Source organism: Ilyonectria robusta (assembly GCF_021365365.1).
Source record: "Ilyonectria robusta strain PMI_751 chromosome Unknown BGZ61scaffold_14, whole genome shotgun sequence".
Classification (NCBI taxonomy): Eukaryota; Fungi; Ascomycota; class Sordariomycetes; order Hypocreales; family Nectriaceae; genus Ilyonectria; species Ilyonectria robusta.
Genome location: NW_025764448.1, coordinates 511,488 through 527,780, shown reverse-complemented (window position 1 = coordinate 527,780; position 16,293 = coordinate 511,488). Strand labels below are relative to the sequence as shown.

The following is a 16,293-nucleotide window of genomic DNA, read 5'->3' as shown; positions in this document are numbered from 1 at the left end:
ACAGAGCTGGATGTGCTTACACACTTGTAAGGATTTGCATGGTTCTCTTCGGAAGTAAATTACTTTGCAACCTCTGATGTGTTAGAAGGATGTGATCCCCAGTCTTGCAATTTCCATCTGAGCCTCCTTGAAGCCTCCGGATGATCCACAGAAGAACCGGGTTCGAATTGATGATTTTGGTTTGAGTTTCTACAAATATCGAGGAGAAGTCAGCATAACGAGCCGAGAATCATGTTCTGATCTTCTCATCTCCTGCATCTGCCTTTTCCCAAACCATTGACCTCGACCTTCGCCACAATGCGCTCATCACTCTCCTCGCTCGTCGCGATACTGCTCTTCGGCGCATTGCCTGTTTCAGTGTCGACGCAAGACACTGACAATGTTACTTTTTCAGCATGCCCTCTTATCGGCGCATATTACCCTCCGCCAACTATTTCCAAGTCATCGGGTGCATTCAGTCAACTCGCATCCACATTCACCGATGTCTTTGACGAACTCGTCAAGGATGGCGGCAGCGAGAAATACGGTTCCATCATGCCCAACACAACCTCCTTTTCCGTGGTCCTCTTTGGCGGCTCACATTCTCTTCGTGAAGATCCCATCTTCTTTGAATACCACTATACCTCTCCCGCGGACCAGTCTGTTACCGGCGCAAGTCTCACCTCAAGCACAAAGTTCCCCGTTGGCGATGTGACCATGGTATTCACTGTATACGCGTGGCTAGTCGATAAGGGCGAGCAGTGGGAGGAGTCCATTACTAAATACCTACCAGAGCTGGCTCGTATCGAGGGACCGCTCACGGTTCCTTGGGAAGATGTTACGATTGGGTCGTTGGCAGGCCAAATGTCTGGACTAAGTCGTCAATGTGAGCTCCCATCAACATTCCCTTCTTTCAGGCACATACTAACAGCACGTCCCAGCACAATCATGCGTCATCGGCGAGCCTTGCGACTGGAAATGTGAGCCTACTCAATGCGGATTTACTTCAGATGAAACGCTAACTTTCACGTCAGCCTTCGCGAGCGACTTTGCCGAAAAGTCCCCCATTTTCCTCCCCGACACCACCCCCATGGTTTCTTACGCGGCGTTCCAGCTCCTCGCGTTTGCAATGCAGAGGGAAAACGGTCACAAGAGAGGAAATCACTCCTGGGCTTCGGTTCTCGAAAAGACTCTACTACGATCTCTAAACATGACTTCCACGAGTCTTTTGTGCGATAATATGACCGATGTGTTCGCCATTGATGGGTTGAATATTTCACAAATCGGCGAACCTGGGTAAGTTTGCTATTCGTCAACATTCACTTACACTCTTTTAACTGAAGTTCTTGTAGCGCCCTATCCCTCGTCAGTTCGATTGAGGATCTGGCCCGCGCCGGCCACTCTATGCTATCGTCGACACTCCTTGCCCCTGCAATCACTCGGCGCTGGCTACATGCTAATGCAGACACATCTAATCTGCGCAATGGTGTCGGCCGTCCCTGGGAGGTATACCGTGCTGGGTCCTCCGCCATCTCGCCTGTTCTCGACGTGTTGACCAAGTCTGGCACTATCGGACAATATGCAAGCTACTTCGGTCTTGCACCAGATTTTGGAGCTGGTTTCGCCATTTTAGCGCACGATAGCACTGTCCAGGACCGCAAGCTCGATCTCAACGTTTATGCCGACATTGTCAGTGAGTCTCTTGGCTATATGCAGGTATTTGCAGCCAAGGAATTGGCCCTACGGTATGCCGGCAGATACGAGGGTGAAGACCATGCTGTAGCTGTTCTCAACCTTACTGATGATGGACCGGGCTTGGAGGTCCAAAGCTTGATTCTTGGCGAGGTGGACTTGAAGGCTGAAGTCGCCAAGAAACTCGATGTCAAGCTCGCAAACCTGGACTTCAGAATCTACCCGACAAATGTGCAGGATACGAGCAAGCACCAATTCGTCGCTGTTTTCCAGGATAAGAGTGCTCCAATCGATATGGGCACCCCAACGTGCATCACTTGGCAGGAAGTTGGTGCGACAACTGGCATCAAGTACAGCCTGGTCTTTCTTCTAGATACAGGTGGCAATGCTGTCGGCCTGGAACTCCTCAACGCACAAACGGTCTTTAAGCGGATGGAATAATTGAATTCTCACAGGAGCTACAATAGGTGGAAGCATGGTTAGATTAGTCCGACAACATTCATCAATTTTTTTCCTTCTCTTTTTAAATTAACTAAATACTTAAGCTAACCGCCAATTATCTGAGACCAATCCAGACGTTCTACATTTTTATTGTCGGCAGAATTCCTGAGCTGCCCTCTGTCGCAATGGCGCTAATGCAAAGGGGAATGCATCACTCTTCTTGCCGGTAGCGTTATTGTAGTCCATATCTCCGTCTGACACCCTGAGCCTGGTGATCTTTGATCTAGGCGCCCCGTCTGGAGTTGCCCTGCCCAACATATGAGCCCAGTTTTAGGAACCTTGTGCACAGCACACCAACTGCCGAAGCCAACATTTTGCGACGTCTTCTTAATCTTCAATCAAACGCCATTCCGTGAATTTGAGAGGTCCAGCGTCAAATATTGAAGCGTGCCCGATCTCGGTTTAATCGCCCGTGATATCAGGTGAAATCCCACGTAAGACGACCGGCCGGTTAAAATAATAGTATTTCCAGGTTTTTAAAGTACTGTTCGTAGAGGAGGTATCATAAATTCGTTATACATAAAAAATTGTATTCCCAACCTCGCCAATATTTTCCACTGCCAAGGCATTCTTCAACAACCATTCTCGATATACCGTCTGGATCCAAATGCCCAGATGCCTCAAGAAGGCAGCAATCTTGTAGCAGCCAACAAGCGTGTCGGTACTTCCAATGGAAAAAGTTGGAATTACGTCCATCCCGTCGACTTTGTCTCTCACGAAGTAAAGTTCCCATTTCCCCCCGCAGACGGATATCACAGGAATTGTCACATCAACTGCCAGCGTGGAGTTAGACGTACAAGCCAACGACCGTAGCCGCTTGAGATAGGCGATAGTCCACACCGATAGTTGGGCCTTTGCTTCCTCATTTGAGCTTGCGGGTGCCTTAGTTTCGATGTTCACGGCAATAGGCCGGTCTCGGATAGGCTTATAAGATGTGTGGTTGATAGAGCTGGAGTCGTTCGCCATCTCCTGCCGTCGTCGTGACGCACTCATAATATCATCTCCAGCCAAAGCGATACAGAAGTCGACCATCTTAGCCTGGGAGTCGACACCCGTTCTATGGCGTGGGAGATATGGCTTATTTATAGATGCGCGTGTAACATCATAATGCCGCACCTGGCCGGCGAAGCTCTTCAGGACAAACTCTAGCAATAGGTGGTGCACTCGAATGTTCCAGGCTGGTTCTGAAAATTCTTCGTCTTCGCATTGTTGGGTTGCGTCGACCACCTCCATGAAGAGCTCTAGCTCCCTCCCTTCATCCCACGGTCAAAGTCCTTGACTGATCGACCATTGTTGCGCGTCGTAGAAGCTTGCTTCCGAGAGTGGATCGTCCAACACTGTTGAAACCGATTGGATGTCCTTCTTCACCGGCAGCGGGATGATATCACGTCCGGCGCGAACCCCTTGCACATAACCAAAGAACTGTGCCACATCAGGAGGCACTGTATCCGTTTTTCGCAATCTAGAGATGTTGACGGGCTTTTCTGTAAGCCGCAAGTCTGATACACTTTTAACAGGACTCCTAGATCCTCTAGACTTGCTGCCGCCTGTGGTTGACCTCGTAACCGAACTCGTATTGTGGAGGGATGACGTGGCTTCGGTGACGGTGCGTTGGCGTAGGCTGAGGGAGCCCGAGGCGTCGATTCTTCGGCGTTTCGAAGGGCAATTATTTGTAGGTGTCCGTCGAAGGTGATTGATGACGTGCACATCGTTGTGAGGAGGAGAGGAGGGGCTCGAGAAATCATCGATGGGGAGCTTGCTGACGATAGCTGGCGGTCGACTGTGCGGCTCGTGTGTCTGAGCTATCCAGGCTTCGATGCACTCACCATTCATACTCGCCACGCATGAATGAATTATGTTTCGAAGAGGATTTTGTCATGTCGATGAAATGGGAGGTAAATGCATTGTTTGTGAGGAGCGTGCGTCATGTTGCGACCGGACTTATCATATCTTGGTTGACCTGACAACAGCTCCCCCAAACCGCATGCCCAAACCAACAAGAGCGACAGAATGATGCAAATAGAAATGTAATTTCTCATGTGAGCTGGGTTGAGTTGACCAGGCTAGCAACAAATAAGGAGTATTGCTATTCGCACACGAGAATATCGCCGTCCGCACACAGATATAAGCTTCTTTACTACGGCATCAGCCTGAGTAAGGTATCTATCTATCTGCCTGATTGGTGAGATAGTTAAAAGTAGTGCTCAATATATATCTTTCATATTCAACTAGACTTAATAAATAAAATAAATATTATTACTGTAAAAAATAAATACTCAATATTAGTCTTGAGAGAAAAAAAATACAAACTACTCTAGGAGGCCAATGATCATTAGTAGGATTGAGAATATAGGTACGTGTGCTGATAGCAATACTATAGTTAAGTAGGGCCTGAGCAAGCCTGAGCAAAAGCGCTGATGGGTCACATACGGGGTCTAGGATGCAGGCGTCGAGATCCGTCTCGTCTAAAATCAGATAGACCAAAGCCATAAAATGCTTGCAAACAATAGGAGCACGGATTTATCACTATACCTAGTGCCAGAAGATGCAATAGCCCGTACAGTGAGATAATATTCATCAGATATTCTGCTCAGGCAGACTGCCTAATTATATCCCAGGCCATCGCAGCTAGAGGGCCAAGAGGTAAAAGCCGGAGCTACTGTACATTAAACAAGGCCAGACCGTAAAAACAAACAATGCGAATCCCCTTCCATCCTGCAGGAAACCTGCCAATCTCCAGTAGAGCAGGACAGACGGAAAATTCTGTCTATGAGGCATAATCAGGACACGAGGGTTAGTATCCATCTAGTAAGCCACATCTTTCACTCTCATTGCATCAGAATGTTGCGTTGGCTTTGCCCGCTGGGGTTGCTAAGATCGGACGGTGTCGGGCAGCTTGACTAAATTTCCCCATGCAGTGGATATCGAATGACTAAACGATTTCAGGTCCAGAAAGCAGACTATTGCTGCAGCTAAGAACACAATCTCTATCAGCCCACTCTATACATGATGAGATCTGGGGTCGGTCCGGCCCATCCACGATTGCAAGGCCAAAGGCGAGAAACCTCGGTTCCAGCGGTAGTATCTCTATTTCCGTCTCCGCAATTCGTCAATTTGTAGGTTCGTGCGAATATCCCACCTCGGCGCTCATGAGACCATGATCACAGTATGCAATTTTGGCTTAGGGCCATCCAATGGCCATCAAGTGATCAAGCCTATTTCAGGCCTGATCACATTTGCACAGATAACATCTCGAGTCTAGACTATTCGAAATCACCTTTTGCCGAGACTGCGTTTGCCGTAATTCCGGGATACGATGCCACCGCCCGCCAAACCGGGTGGGAGCCGGTTGACGCCAATCACCAACAAATTGCATCATAGAGGCGCGTTAGTACTCGCCGCCTTACAGGGCACAGCAGCGCCTCATAAGCTCGCGATTGCCAGGCCCAAAGGCGTATCCATGTGGGATTGAGAGATTGATACGAAATCGGTTGGCTAATCCATTGCAAAATGCCTGTCTGCAGTCAAAGTTCAGCTCATATTCTCCACTCACCCTTGTTGTCCTGCACTCTTTCACTCCATGAGGTGGTACATCCACAAAGACCATACCTCCAAGTGGAGAAGGTCGGTCGATTATATCCACTGCATGGCACAAGTTGACGATTATATGCTCCAACCGACATAATTCGACTACAAACCTGGCCTTAGGCTATCTCAAAGATAAGCCCCATTTGGATTATTCGCCTGTTGAAATCTAGACCCTTGATGAACCGATCAGAAGTATAAAGTAAGCTTAGCTGCACGTCGATAGAGCTCCTTCTCTCCGTGAACTTGCAACTACGTTTTCTTCCAGTCAACACCAGTCAAGAACCATCTTCAGCCATGGCCTGGAGTGCTGCATTTGGCCGTCTGGCTATCGCTAAGAAGCATGACCGAACGCCAGAAGAGCGAGCCTTTGTTCGGAGGCTCGACTTGTTTCTCATGACCTTTGGCTGTATTTCTCAAGGTAAGTGGCGCCATGTTCAATTGCGACCGCCATGTTAACCAGGTGTCACCTAGTCATTAAATTCCTTGATCAAACGAACATCACGACTGCTTATGTGAGCGGTATGAAGGAGGATCTGGCCCTCATGGGAAACGAACTGAACTTGTTAGTCTACGAGATCAAGAATGGTACTTCACTTGAGCATATGCTAACACATGGAAGCTTCACGGTATATTTTAACATCGGGTACTGCATCATGCTTATCCCATCCCAAATCATCATGACCTACGTGCGTCCTAGCCTGTGGCTCCCAGGACTGGAGATTGCGTGGGGTGTCATTACCGGCTTGATCGCAATTGTCCATAACGCCAAACAAATATATGCCTTACGATTCTTCCTGGGCTTGTTGGAGAGCAGTGCCTGGCCAGGAATGATCACGCTACTGAGTAGCCCTTCCCAACCCTCGTCCTGGCGGAGAGAAATGTGCTAATTGCCGAGTAGTGTACTGGTACACGCCTTCGGAACTAGCAAAACGGTGAGATCCACATCCACATCGAAAATGAATGGAAAAAATTCCCTTTATCCAGACTAACATTGTGCTAGAATGGGCTTTTATCATTCTGCCCGGGCTGTGGGTGGTATGATGTCTGGCGCGCTGCAAGTGGCAATCCTAAAGACCCTAGATGGGAAGAACGGTCTTGAAGGGTGGCGGTAAGTCTTAAGCCGCTCTCTCCCAATACTATCAGTTCCTGACCTTTTGCTTCAGTTGGCTATTCATCATCAACTCTGTCATGACCGTTGTGCTGGGCTTCTTCGGCTTCGTCATGCTCCCTGACACGCCCAATCGTCCCAACCCCTGGGCGAAGTGGTGGTTCACCGCTGACCACGCTCGAATTTCAATGGACAGACTCGATCGACATGGTCGGGCTGAAGCAAGGAAGATAACTTGGGCCGCAACAAAGTGAGTAACTCCATACTGTTCGCGAACCACAACAAGAGATTGACCCAGATTCTTCCCAAATTTAGACGTGCTAGCCGCATGTGGATTACATATTACATTCCAGCCTACTGGGTTGTCAGCGGCATGAGTGCTGGAGGTTTGAGCTACTTTAGTCTTTTTCTCAAGACCTTGGTCGATGGCCAAGGCAATCGGCTCTGGTCCACCACCCAAGTCAATACTATTCCTATCGGAGGCGGTGCTGTCCAGGTCGTTTTCAGTCCGTTATTCCCTACTATCCGATTCATTATGGAAATGAACGCTAACATTGAGCACAGTCTGGGTTTGGTGCATTCTGTCTGACCTCCTACAAGTCCGCTGGCAGCTTATTATCGCCCAAAGTGAGTGCTTCACTCAGGATCCATCCATCGCCTACTTCTAACACCCAAACTCAGGTCTCATTGGCATTATTCCAGCCGTTATTATGACTATATGGACAAGGCACCCTGATCAAGTGCCACTTGCCGCCGCCTACGCCAGCTACTTCATCACCTACGCGGTCCAAGCATCAGGACTCATCCTACTTGCATGGTTCACTGACATGTGAGTTTCCACTACATAAATCACCACAGCTGCCATTACTGACCTCCATAAAAGGTACCCTCGAGATCCAGAGGTTCGATCTTTAGTTGTCGGTCTCGCAGTCGTCGCCATCTACGCTGTCGACGCGGGAAGCAACGTCCATATCTGGCCGGCTATCCGAGCCCCATACTGTGAGTCTCTCACTGCGCCCGTTTCTGTGTTATTTTAGTGACCATACTAATTACGACTGCTCGGTTCTTAGATACAACTGGTTGGGCTGTTATGCTCTCGATGTGGATTGCCGGTGTTGTTCTCATCTTGGGACTGTGGCAGCTCGACGTCCGTCTTCTCTTGTGAGTTCCTCCCCACATTTCTTTTGTCTTTTATCACTGTTGTCGTTTTCAATGTCTGTTGAATTCATCAGCTAATCTCCGGCTTAGGCCCAAAAAACATGCCTTTCGCGAAGTCCAAGCCGAAGGGGAAGTCGCTGCCAGTGTGAACTCTGACGAAGGTCAGGATAAACAGTTTGATGCGAGCGAGGGAAAGGGGGGTAAGACAGTCAAAGTTAATCAGATTGTCTAACATTCCAGTTGGCAGTCGAAAATGAACAGTCGTCCAATATTGCCAAGGCTCAAGGTCTCCACAGAACATCTGGAGCCAGTGAACCGGAATCAGGTGTTTCTGCGATGGAGATTGGTGCTGCGTTTCAGATATTGATGATATTTAGACTGAAGATGCAATTTAACAGAAACTGTGGTCAAATTCTCAACTCATGTTTTAAGGCAGAAATTTCCTTTGAGCTCGAGTGTAAAAATTCGCCTCATCATGCAGTTGTGTGTTGCTGAGCAGGCCTACGCGCAGCCCTTGTGCATCATCTAATCATTACTGAGGAATTCTCACAACAATTCTACCCGTAATGCTATCCTTCTTCAGCCTGTCAAAGATGTCTGGCATCTCAGAGAATTCCAAAACTTCAATGGTTGGTGCAATTTTTCCCGTCGCAGCATGTTCCAGTAGCTCATGCATCTGCTGCTCTGTTCCCGTCGCGACACCCGTAACAGTCAGTGCTGATCAGACAAGTCAGCTTATTGAACTAGTTTAGCAGTAGAAAAGTACTATACCTCGCGCTGAACAAAGAGATGCAGGTATCGGAAGGTCGAAATCGTTGGGTGGGAGGCCGACGGTGACAATCAGTCCCGTATTTTGAACCAATTTTGGGGCGAGTCGAAATGCCTCCTTGGAACCCGAGACTACCACGACTGCGTGTGCGCCATCGCCTGTCAACTCCTTCACCTTCTTTTCCACATCATCTTCGACAAAGTCAATGAAGTACTGAGCACCGCAGCTGATGCTCAACTCGCGTTTAGATTTCCCAGAGTCGACGGCAATCACGCGATATCCTCGCAATCTGCTGGCGATTTGGACACCCAGATGGCCGAGTCCGCCACCAGACCCGGATATCACAACCCAATCATTGTCTGCCAATTGAGCATCGAGCTTTGAAACTGCCCCTGCCATAGTGAGGCCGGCGCACAAAAGAGGAGACGCCACTTCGCTAAGGACCTCATCCGGGATCATCGTCACGTACCTAGCATCCGCTACAACGTATTGCTGGAATGTTCCCGATACCTGGCGGCCCGTGTTGATCTGGTTAGGGCAGTTGTTTGTGAAGCCCTTCAAACAGATAGAGCATTCTCCGCAAGCGCTGAAGACCCATTTCACGCCGACTCTCTGACCCAGCATGGATTCTGCAACTTGGTCACCTATTTTGACCACCGTCCCGACTCCTTCGTGGCCCACAATGGATTTGTATTGGCTCCATCCAAGAAAAGCTCGAACTTCCGACCCGCTGCGACGAGGGTCAGTAGTCTTATAATCGCTTTTCGCGGGATCAATTACCAAATACCACTAAAGGCAAGTTTAACGAGAATCTCATTAGGCCCAGGCTCTCCAACCGGTACATCGTGGCGGATACTGATGGCTGCAGTTGGTCCTGGGTTCTCAATGACCGCCGCCGTCTGGAACTGGGCTATTTGGACGTCCATTCTTAAAATCGAAATGCTGTTGTCGGTAACAATTATGCGAACGAGTCATTACGACTGCTACCAGTCTTGATAAACGAATAGATGCTTACGCCCTCCGAGGTTCCCCACTTCGGCTTGGAAAGCCGGCATTTGAACTGTGGGCTGGATACATTAGTGCGGAGCGCTACTTGACCTATCTACGTCATCTACAGTAGGTATGTAGCTCAGTCGCCATTACAGTAGCCACTTTCTAGGATGAATCATGGAGCAGTTAGGCCGACGTAAATGATTGATTCGACTTCCATTACCGCCCATTACTGCACGCAGCACATTGCTGGATAGATGTCGTTACGCCCAGGCTTAATATTCAACGACGATCGGATATTCATCCGGTCGAACACGAGCTATCACAATTCTCACGCCCTCTCAATTGCAGAGAGTGGCCACCGCCGTATGCTGGTCACTACCATAATCAAGTCAAGATCCACAGAGGACTCTTACGCAAGTAATATAGGAAACCAGATCAATGGCAATAGTGGATGCAATTCGTCAAACTACTAATATAGTTCATCCTCCGCTTACCAACAGCTATCTCAAATATAAGACTCACGATGCTGCACTCATGGCCTCCATCGGAAAGCGGGATGCTTCCAGTCGAGATCTTCAATCTGTTGCGGGGTCATTCCACTCAGCTCTTCATCAACATCCCCATCATCCTTCTTCTTATTATCCCTCTTCATCCACAGCAAGGTCAGTGTGCTAACGATGAGGACTGTTCCAGACGTCGCCAGGTTTAGCCCATTGCCAATGTGATAATTGGGCGCGTCCCAAGGAAGAAACGACCAGCCTGCGATCAATCCGCCAATGTTGCCCATCATGACGTTCATGCCAATTGCCGCACTGCGAGCTGTGTCGCTCACAACATTCGCCGAGACTTGGGCATTGGTGAGCGGTCCGAGAGCGAAACAAGATGAGGCGATCAGGAAGGTGGCACCGTAGCGAACAGAGTTGTTTTCTGATCCGAGGAACATACAGTAGCCGACCATGCACATCGGTGCACACATGATGAAGAATATTTGTCGTCTGTCGATACGCCAGCTGATTAGAGGCAGCAGCACGGTGAAGAATGCCCCTACGACGTAAGGAGGAACAGTGTATAGCTGCTGTTGAATTGTCGTCTTGTCCTGGTAGATGGTCTTGACAATGGTCGGGGCAAAAAAAGCAAGACCTTGAACCGTAACGTTGTTAAGCAGGAAGATAAATGCCGTGCTGAGAGTCATAGGAGAGAGTATGCCTCGGAGAAGCTTGGTCTTGTCAATCTTATCCAGCACCACCGTGGTGCCGACGCGTTCAGACTTGACGCGAGCAATAGCAAGATCCTTCTCTTCCTCGCTGAGCCAGCGAGCCGAAGCCGGCCGATCGGTAAGGGTCAGGAAGCCAACTAGAGCCAGGGCAATCGTAATGATTCCCTCCAGGGCAAAGATCATGCGCCACCGGTGCAGGCTACCAAAGTTGTCGAGTGTGAGGATGGCAGAAGCTAAAAGACCACCAAATGCTCCAGCGAGAGGCGCCATGACGATGTAGAGGGAGAGGCGGAAGACCAGTTCGGAGCGGCGATACCAGCGAGACAGATAATAGGCGATGCCGGGCATCATTCCAGCTTCGAAGATACCCAGAAGAAAGCGGACTCCGCATGCTTGCGGGATGGTCTTGACGAACCCGGTCCCCAAAGAGGTGACGCCGAAGAGCAGCGTGGTAAGCGGGAGAAACCAACCAGGGCCCATCCATTTGCACAGAAGATTAGCGGGGATTTCAAAGAGAATGTACGAAATGTAGAAGACAGAAATAACGACGTTGTAGTCGTAGCCTTCCATTCCGAGATCGACATCGAGGCCGGCAATCTTTGCGTTTCCTGGAGAGAATTAGCGGTCGCGAATATGTCGCCTCCGCGCGAAAACTTACCGATATTTGCGCGATCGATGAAACAGAAAAGGTAGAGCAGCGAGACGGTGGGGATGATGTACAGGTCGATCTTCAGACGCAGTCGACGCTCCGCGACCGGGTCGTACTGCACCAAGGACTGGCCATATCTGCGACAGGTTACTTTCTGGACAATTCGTAGTCGCCTTGATGGAAAAATGCATACTTGTCTGTGGCGGCCTGGCCTCTCTCGGCGGCGTGGTGGAGGGTGGAATCGTTCAAGGCCTCGACGTTGTCGTGGTGGTTGACGTGCTGTGTCTCGGATTTCACCATGTTGGTGGCTGCACAGTTGCCGATTTACAGACACTGCCGAGAATGCTCGGTGTTGGAATGCGAGGTAGTATTAGCAAAGGTATCCGTGCTATCAGGGCCATGAATGCAGCCTCATATTTATACATATGCCTTCATATCACACCCATCGCAGCTCCTTGATGTCTTGGCAACGTTGGCTCCCCAGGTTTTTGTCACATCTGTCTCCCCGCACATCCATCCCCAAGGTGACAAGCCACTGACACCCCGGATTTCGGAACGCCACTGCGAGATGGACAGGCCTAGACTCGAATGAATCATGCTCACGGCCTCGCGGTAGGTGCACGTCTCTTGGAGCCGCGCAGAGATACGGCAACAGCCCACCCATCGGAGGGAGGACTGCCGGATACACACTCAAGCAACAGTCAGGTAAAGGCAACATCTCCGGGGCCAGGAAGAGAGCCGAGATCAACGGCCAATCAGGGAGAGGTTAGCCGGCTCGCTCCCGTCACCACACTCAAAGAGGACTCGAGGGATCCTCGCGACAGCGTCAGGATCGGGATAGTTCCCCGGACACTAAGGTTGCTTGGATGCGGGGGCCTTGAAGCCACGAGTCACCCCCGCATCCCGGCGTCTTATTGATGAATGTGTGCCGGTTTGCCGTGAGAATGGGGTAATTCAGCTGTGTGCCATGCTAGAGCAGGATAACCTTTGTTGCTTTGGTCGATCAGGACGCCAATCCTCGACGTTGGGCTCTTGGCTATTCCGATCGATATATTAATCTTGGCAGCATCGTTGGGACAGAAATATCGGCGATGCGTATCGGGGACGCGTCTCGGCGAGTGAAAGGCTTCTCGGACAGACGGGTGTGATGCAATCGACAATGATTCAAGACATCCTCGTCGACGTGCCAATCAGGATGCGATGCTGCCCTTCTCCTTCTGACCAGACTGCAGCAGTTCTCCAAGTCACCCTGAACGATCACCCTCTCGCCTGGTAGCAAACGGGCCGAGAAGCACCAAAGCGTTCACTCGAAGCCACCTTGATTGGATCGTCGCCCCGCATTCCTGCGCTGGCGTCGCAGCCGATGAGACGCCAGGATAAACGTTTGAATTAACCATGTTACTCTAATCAGGCAGGACCGAGGAATAGGGGACAGATCCCGGCGTCTCGGCCACATGCTCCACGTCGTCACGTACTGGAGCCTTGAGTTTATCGGTTCCCCGAGGGGAGGTGGGCCTTTAATTGAAGAGTACGTAGACCCTGTACATGGCAGGGGGTGACAATCTTGTCTTGGAATTAGTGCCGCCGCGGCGGATAATGTCGATCCTACTGGTGGGATGCATAGCGTAGATGTTGGGGTACTGAAAAGCTCAACTCCAGTCGTGCTAGAATATGCCAACGTCTAACACACCATCTAGGGCCTAGGAATTGCAACGAGCGAATTCTCAATTTGGAAAGCCGTGCGGCGACCCTGCTCAATCGCGCCACCAAGATACCCAACCCAACCATCCGCAATGTGTGAGCTCGCAAGCGGGACACTATTGCTGACTCTTCGCCCTTTTATCAGACTCCCAAGATCCTTAGAGAGCGCCGCAGGCTCAAAGACAGCCCATGCACCTTCCGACAGCTCCTCATTGCGGCTATCGAGCCACACAAAATCATCGACCGATTCCACTTGAACACTCTTCGGGACCAGATTATCGATCGACTGGTTCAATATATCGAGTGCGGATCCATCCTTCGCATCCGCTCGGCTGGATGGGAAGAATAGCAAGTTGGTGCCTTGAGCAGTTGACCGAGACTCCGAGAAGCCAAAGGAGGAACCGGATTGTGGACTGGCCACGCCGAAGAACTCGTCAAAATTTTCGGTCGAGTAGGCATGGATCTTTCCACCAAGGTTTGTATGGATGACTGAGGCATAGAAAGGGGCGAGAGGAGGCGGGAACTAAACATCGGCGAGACAGCAGACTTCTCAACAAGCATTACTGATCGATAAGACCCTTACTGATAACTAATTGATTGATTAACCAGCCAGGCGAGACACGGAGAATTGCTCTCGTTTATGGAGTATCCTCTGGCAAAGATGGTGCCCTATCTCGGATGATTGAAACCGGCGATATAGATTATATAAGCTTGCAAACTTGCCACCCTCCGGTTATTTGGCTTACCGAGTCTGCTTTCTACCTGAACTTGACATATTGGCTTCATAAGAGTATTCGCAGCGACAAGATCTCGATTTCAACACCAGTCACGGACACAACTGCTTGTGTCCAGAGCCTACACAGGAGCGAGAAAGAACGCCAGCATGTCAAGACCAGATGTGTCCAGGACTGCTGCGAATGTTCCAATTAGCTCACAAAAGGCCAGTTTCACCGACCATCTCATACATACGACCATAGGCGCTAGACAATACGGGATCCCGTCCGCTCTCCCCTAGTCAACCTGGCGACCGCTGGAGTAGTAGTCGGGTCGGTGACGACCGGCGAATGCCCGGTGTTGTATGTAGCCATCTTTTCTTTTTGGATCAATTTTCTCGTTCTCTTCAATGAGGATGAGGATGAAGCCGGGTACTCTTAGATGGGTGGGTAAATACTGGAAGTGGTTGGTAGGTGTCAGACAGCCTGATAGGGAAAGTCAGCTTTGCATAGGACCGGATCCGTACCGTAGTTTCCTCCGAAGCAATTTACCACTCCATGTTCCGGTGCTTGTCTGAGACATTTTTAGAACCTGAAAGTCGCTGTTAACCGATCCAACTGTTTCATGTTCTGATGTTCGTTTGTCTCCCAGCCTTATTAGCCTACCGTCCTGCTTATGCTGACTGACGAAACCCTACGCTTGGGCATGATAAGTTAAATACGTCATTTATTTTTTCAGTGTGGAAATAAAAGAATAATAGTCACGACCAACCGACTAGCAAGGCGTAATAATAATGCCAGAATCGCCAAAGGGCATTACCGTAGGGAGGCCGCAGGGGGGAAAGAGCGTGACTGGTGGATGATACACTTCAACAAGCGATCGTATCATCTTGTCACGACAAGTGTATTGTGTATCTTCACTGCAATTTTAGCGTATCCAAAGCAAGCCACAGAACTGAATGGGGCCCGTGCCTCCTACCCTAGAAGATTGAAGCAAACGGAAAAGTCCCGACAGTCCGTGAGAACTGAAAACAAATAAAATTATTTAATAAGCTCAAATCACATACCAGAGAATTCTAACCCATCCTATTGACTTATTAACTGATTTTCTTTTATTGTTGTCATTATATTTGTATTGCAGGTTGTTGACCTCGTCGTTGACTTTGTATTTTACAACCCATCAGAATTGAGAGCATTCTGTTTGTTCCAACTACTATCCCCAAATACACCACCAATCTCCACGACGCACAAGCCTGTTTAGGTTACCGCCCTCCTCGCGGGCCTCTGGCTTCGTCGGCCGCAGCTATTGCCGACTCGGACATCGGGTCAACTGCAACACCGCCGCAGAGAAAATCGCCCAGACCAACCCATATTAGGGAAGTGCATAGATGGTAGAGGGAACTATCTTAGGGGTGGATAGGAACACATCTATCCGATAAATCCTCCCTTGACTGCTTACAGACCTCCTCAAGGCTTTGCTGAGGCTAATCTGAGACAGACTTTTCAATATTTTCAACACATAACTCCTGACATAATGTATCGTTGCTTTAGAATAACTCGCCCCACGCTCGAGTTCATAGGTGTCCGATTCTAGCGCTAGCAAAAAACCGTAATTGGCATCAAACATCGATCGATGATCAACCTAGTATGATCCATGTCAGGGTTCGTCGTTCCTAAGTGGCGGAAGGGCCGGTTTAACGATTATTGGTGGCATTATACAGATTATCGCGGAACAATTAGGCTTGACCACTTGTTGAAGCAAACACCACCACCTCCCGATGTCAGCACTGGGTATCTTTGGGATCGCTTGTCCCCCTGGCCTATCAAACCCTTCGAAGTTAAGCTGTTTTTATTTGCTTCGCACCATGTTTCCTACGAACCATCAGATCGCACGTGCAGTGAGTGTCCCAGTGGCTCCCACCTTGACACGGATCTCGTACCGCACGGCCAGTTCCGAAAAAGCCACCAATGAAGTGCCAAAACGGTGCAATATGTTTGGGAATATAGCAATGCTATCCAATCGGTATCTCCGTTGGCTTGGCACCCCGTCGATTCGACCTCACATGGGGCTGTTATAGGTTATTCGCGGATTTTGATGTTTAATTCCAACCTCGATCGATGGGGCATCACCAGATGTTAAGTTTGGTGGTTTAACATCACCGAGGTAATGCCTCATGCCCACTCCAGATTTCATGGGCTTTTGGTGTGATGTCTACGATAGCTTAA

At 49.6% G+C, this 16,293-nt stretch overlaps 7 protein-coding genes across 7 annotated transcripts; 2 read left to right on the top strand and 5 right to left on the bottom strand.

The window, feature by feature from the left end:
* Nucleotides 1–297: 297 nt before the first annotated feature.
* Nucleotides 298–2,112, top strand: BGZ61DRAFT_548980 (beta-lactamase/transpeptidase-like protein; the record flags this gene model as incomplete). The annotated part of the gene is made up of 3 exons (XM_046255417.1): nucleotides 298–865; nucleotides 1,014–1,275; nucleotides 1,332–2,112. 3 exons carry the CDS (start codon nucleotides 298–300, stop codon nucleotides 2,110–2,112), a joined length of 1,611 nt encoding a protein of 536 aa, XP_046102327.1.
* A 573-nt stretch (nucleotides 2,113–2,685) lies between these two features.
* On the bottom strand, nucleotides 2,686–3,204 carry BGZ61DRAFT_479898 (uncharacterized protein; the record flags this gene model as incomplete). Its single annotated transcript, XM_046249138.1, has 1 exon — nucleotides 2,686–3,204. One exon carries the CDS (start codon nucleotides 3,202–3,204, stop codon nucleotides 2,686–2,688), a length of 519 nt encoding a protein of 172 aa, XP_046102326.1.
* Nucleotides 3,205–3,438: 234 nt separating this feature from the next.
* Nucleotides 3,439–4,073, bottom strand: BGZ61DRAFT_519362 (uncharacterized protein; the record flags this gene model as incomplete). The annotated part of the gene is made up of 2 exons (XM_046252401.1): nucleotides 3,999–4,073; nucleotides 3,439–3,952 (listed from the first exon to the last, which is right to left on the bottom strand). The coding sequence occupies exons 1-2, from the start codon at nucleotides 4,049–4,051 to the stop codon at nucleotides 3,439–3,441; spliced, it is 567 nt and encodes a 188-aa protein (XP_046102325.1). The 5' UTR covers nucleotides 4,052–4,073.
* Nucleotides 4,074–6,054: 1,981 nt separating this feature from the next.
* BGZ61DRAFT_548974 (major facilitator superfamily domain-containing protein) lies at nucleotides 6,055–8,033 on the top strand (the record flags this gene model as incomplete). Its single annotated transcript, XM_046255416.1, has 11 exons — nucleotides 6,055–6,178; nucleotides 6,232–6,322; nucleotides 6,380–6,603; nucleotides 6,659–6,692; nucleotides 6,761–6,868; nucleotides 6,924–7,118; nucleotides 7,184–7,374; nucleotides 7,433–7,495; nucleotides 7,550–7,697; nucleotides 7,752–7,867; nucleotides 7,939–8,033. 11 exons carry the CDS (start codon nucleotides 6,055–6,057, stop codon nucleotides 8,031–8,033), a joined length of 1,389 nt encoding a protein of 462 aa, XP_046102324.1.
* A 525-nt stretch (nucleotides 8,034–8,558) lies between these two features.
* BGZ61DRAFT_423571 (chaperonin 10-like protein) lies at nucleotides 8,559–9,732 on the bottom strand (the record flags this gene model as incomplete). The annotated part of the gene is made up of 3 exons (XM_046243572.1): nucleotides 9,576–9,732; nucleotides 8,798–9,525; nucleotides 8,559–8,743 (listed from the first exon to the last, which is right to left on the bottom strand). Exons 1-3 carry the CDS (start codon nucleotides 9,719–9,721, stop codon nucleotides 8,559–8,561), a joined length of 1,059 nt encoding a protein of 352 aa, XP_046102323.1. The 5' UTR covers nucleotides 9,722–9,732.
* Nucleotides 9,733–10,320: 588 nt separating this feature from the next.
* Nucleotides 10,321–11,953, bottom strand: BGZ61DRAFT_495388 (major facilitator superfamily domain-containing protein; the record flags this gene model as incomplete). The annotated part of the gene is made up of 3 exons (XM_046250871.1): nucleotides 10,321–11,612; nucleotides 11,663–11,790; nucleotides 11,847–11,953. 3 exons carry the CDS (start codon nucleotides 11,951–11,953, stop codon nucleotides 10,321–10,323), a joined length of 1,527 nt encoding a protein of 508 aa, XP_046102322.1.
* A 1,393-nt stretch (nucleotides 11,954–13,346) lies between these two features.
* On the bottom strand, nucleotides 13,347–14,792 carry BGZ61DRAFT_589839 (uncharacterized protein; the record flags this gene model as incomplete). Its single annotated transcript, XM_046256598.1, has 3 exons — nucleotides 14,620–14,792; nucleotides 14,375–14,553; nucleotides 13,347–13,877 (listed from the first exon to the last, which is right to left on the bottom strand). The coding sequence occupies exons 1-3, from the start codon at nucleotides 14,648–14,650 to the stop codon at nucleotides 13,347–13,349; spliced, it is 741 nt and encodes a 246-aa protein (XP_046102321.1). The 5' UTR covers nucleotides 14,651–14,792.
* Between the last annotated feature and the right edge of the window lie 1,501 nt (nucleotides 14,793–16,293).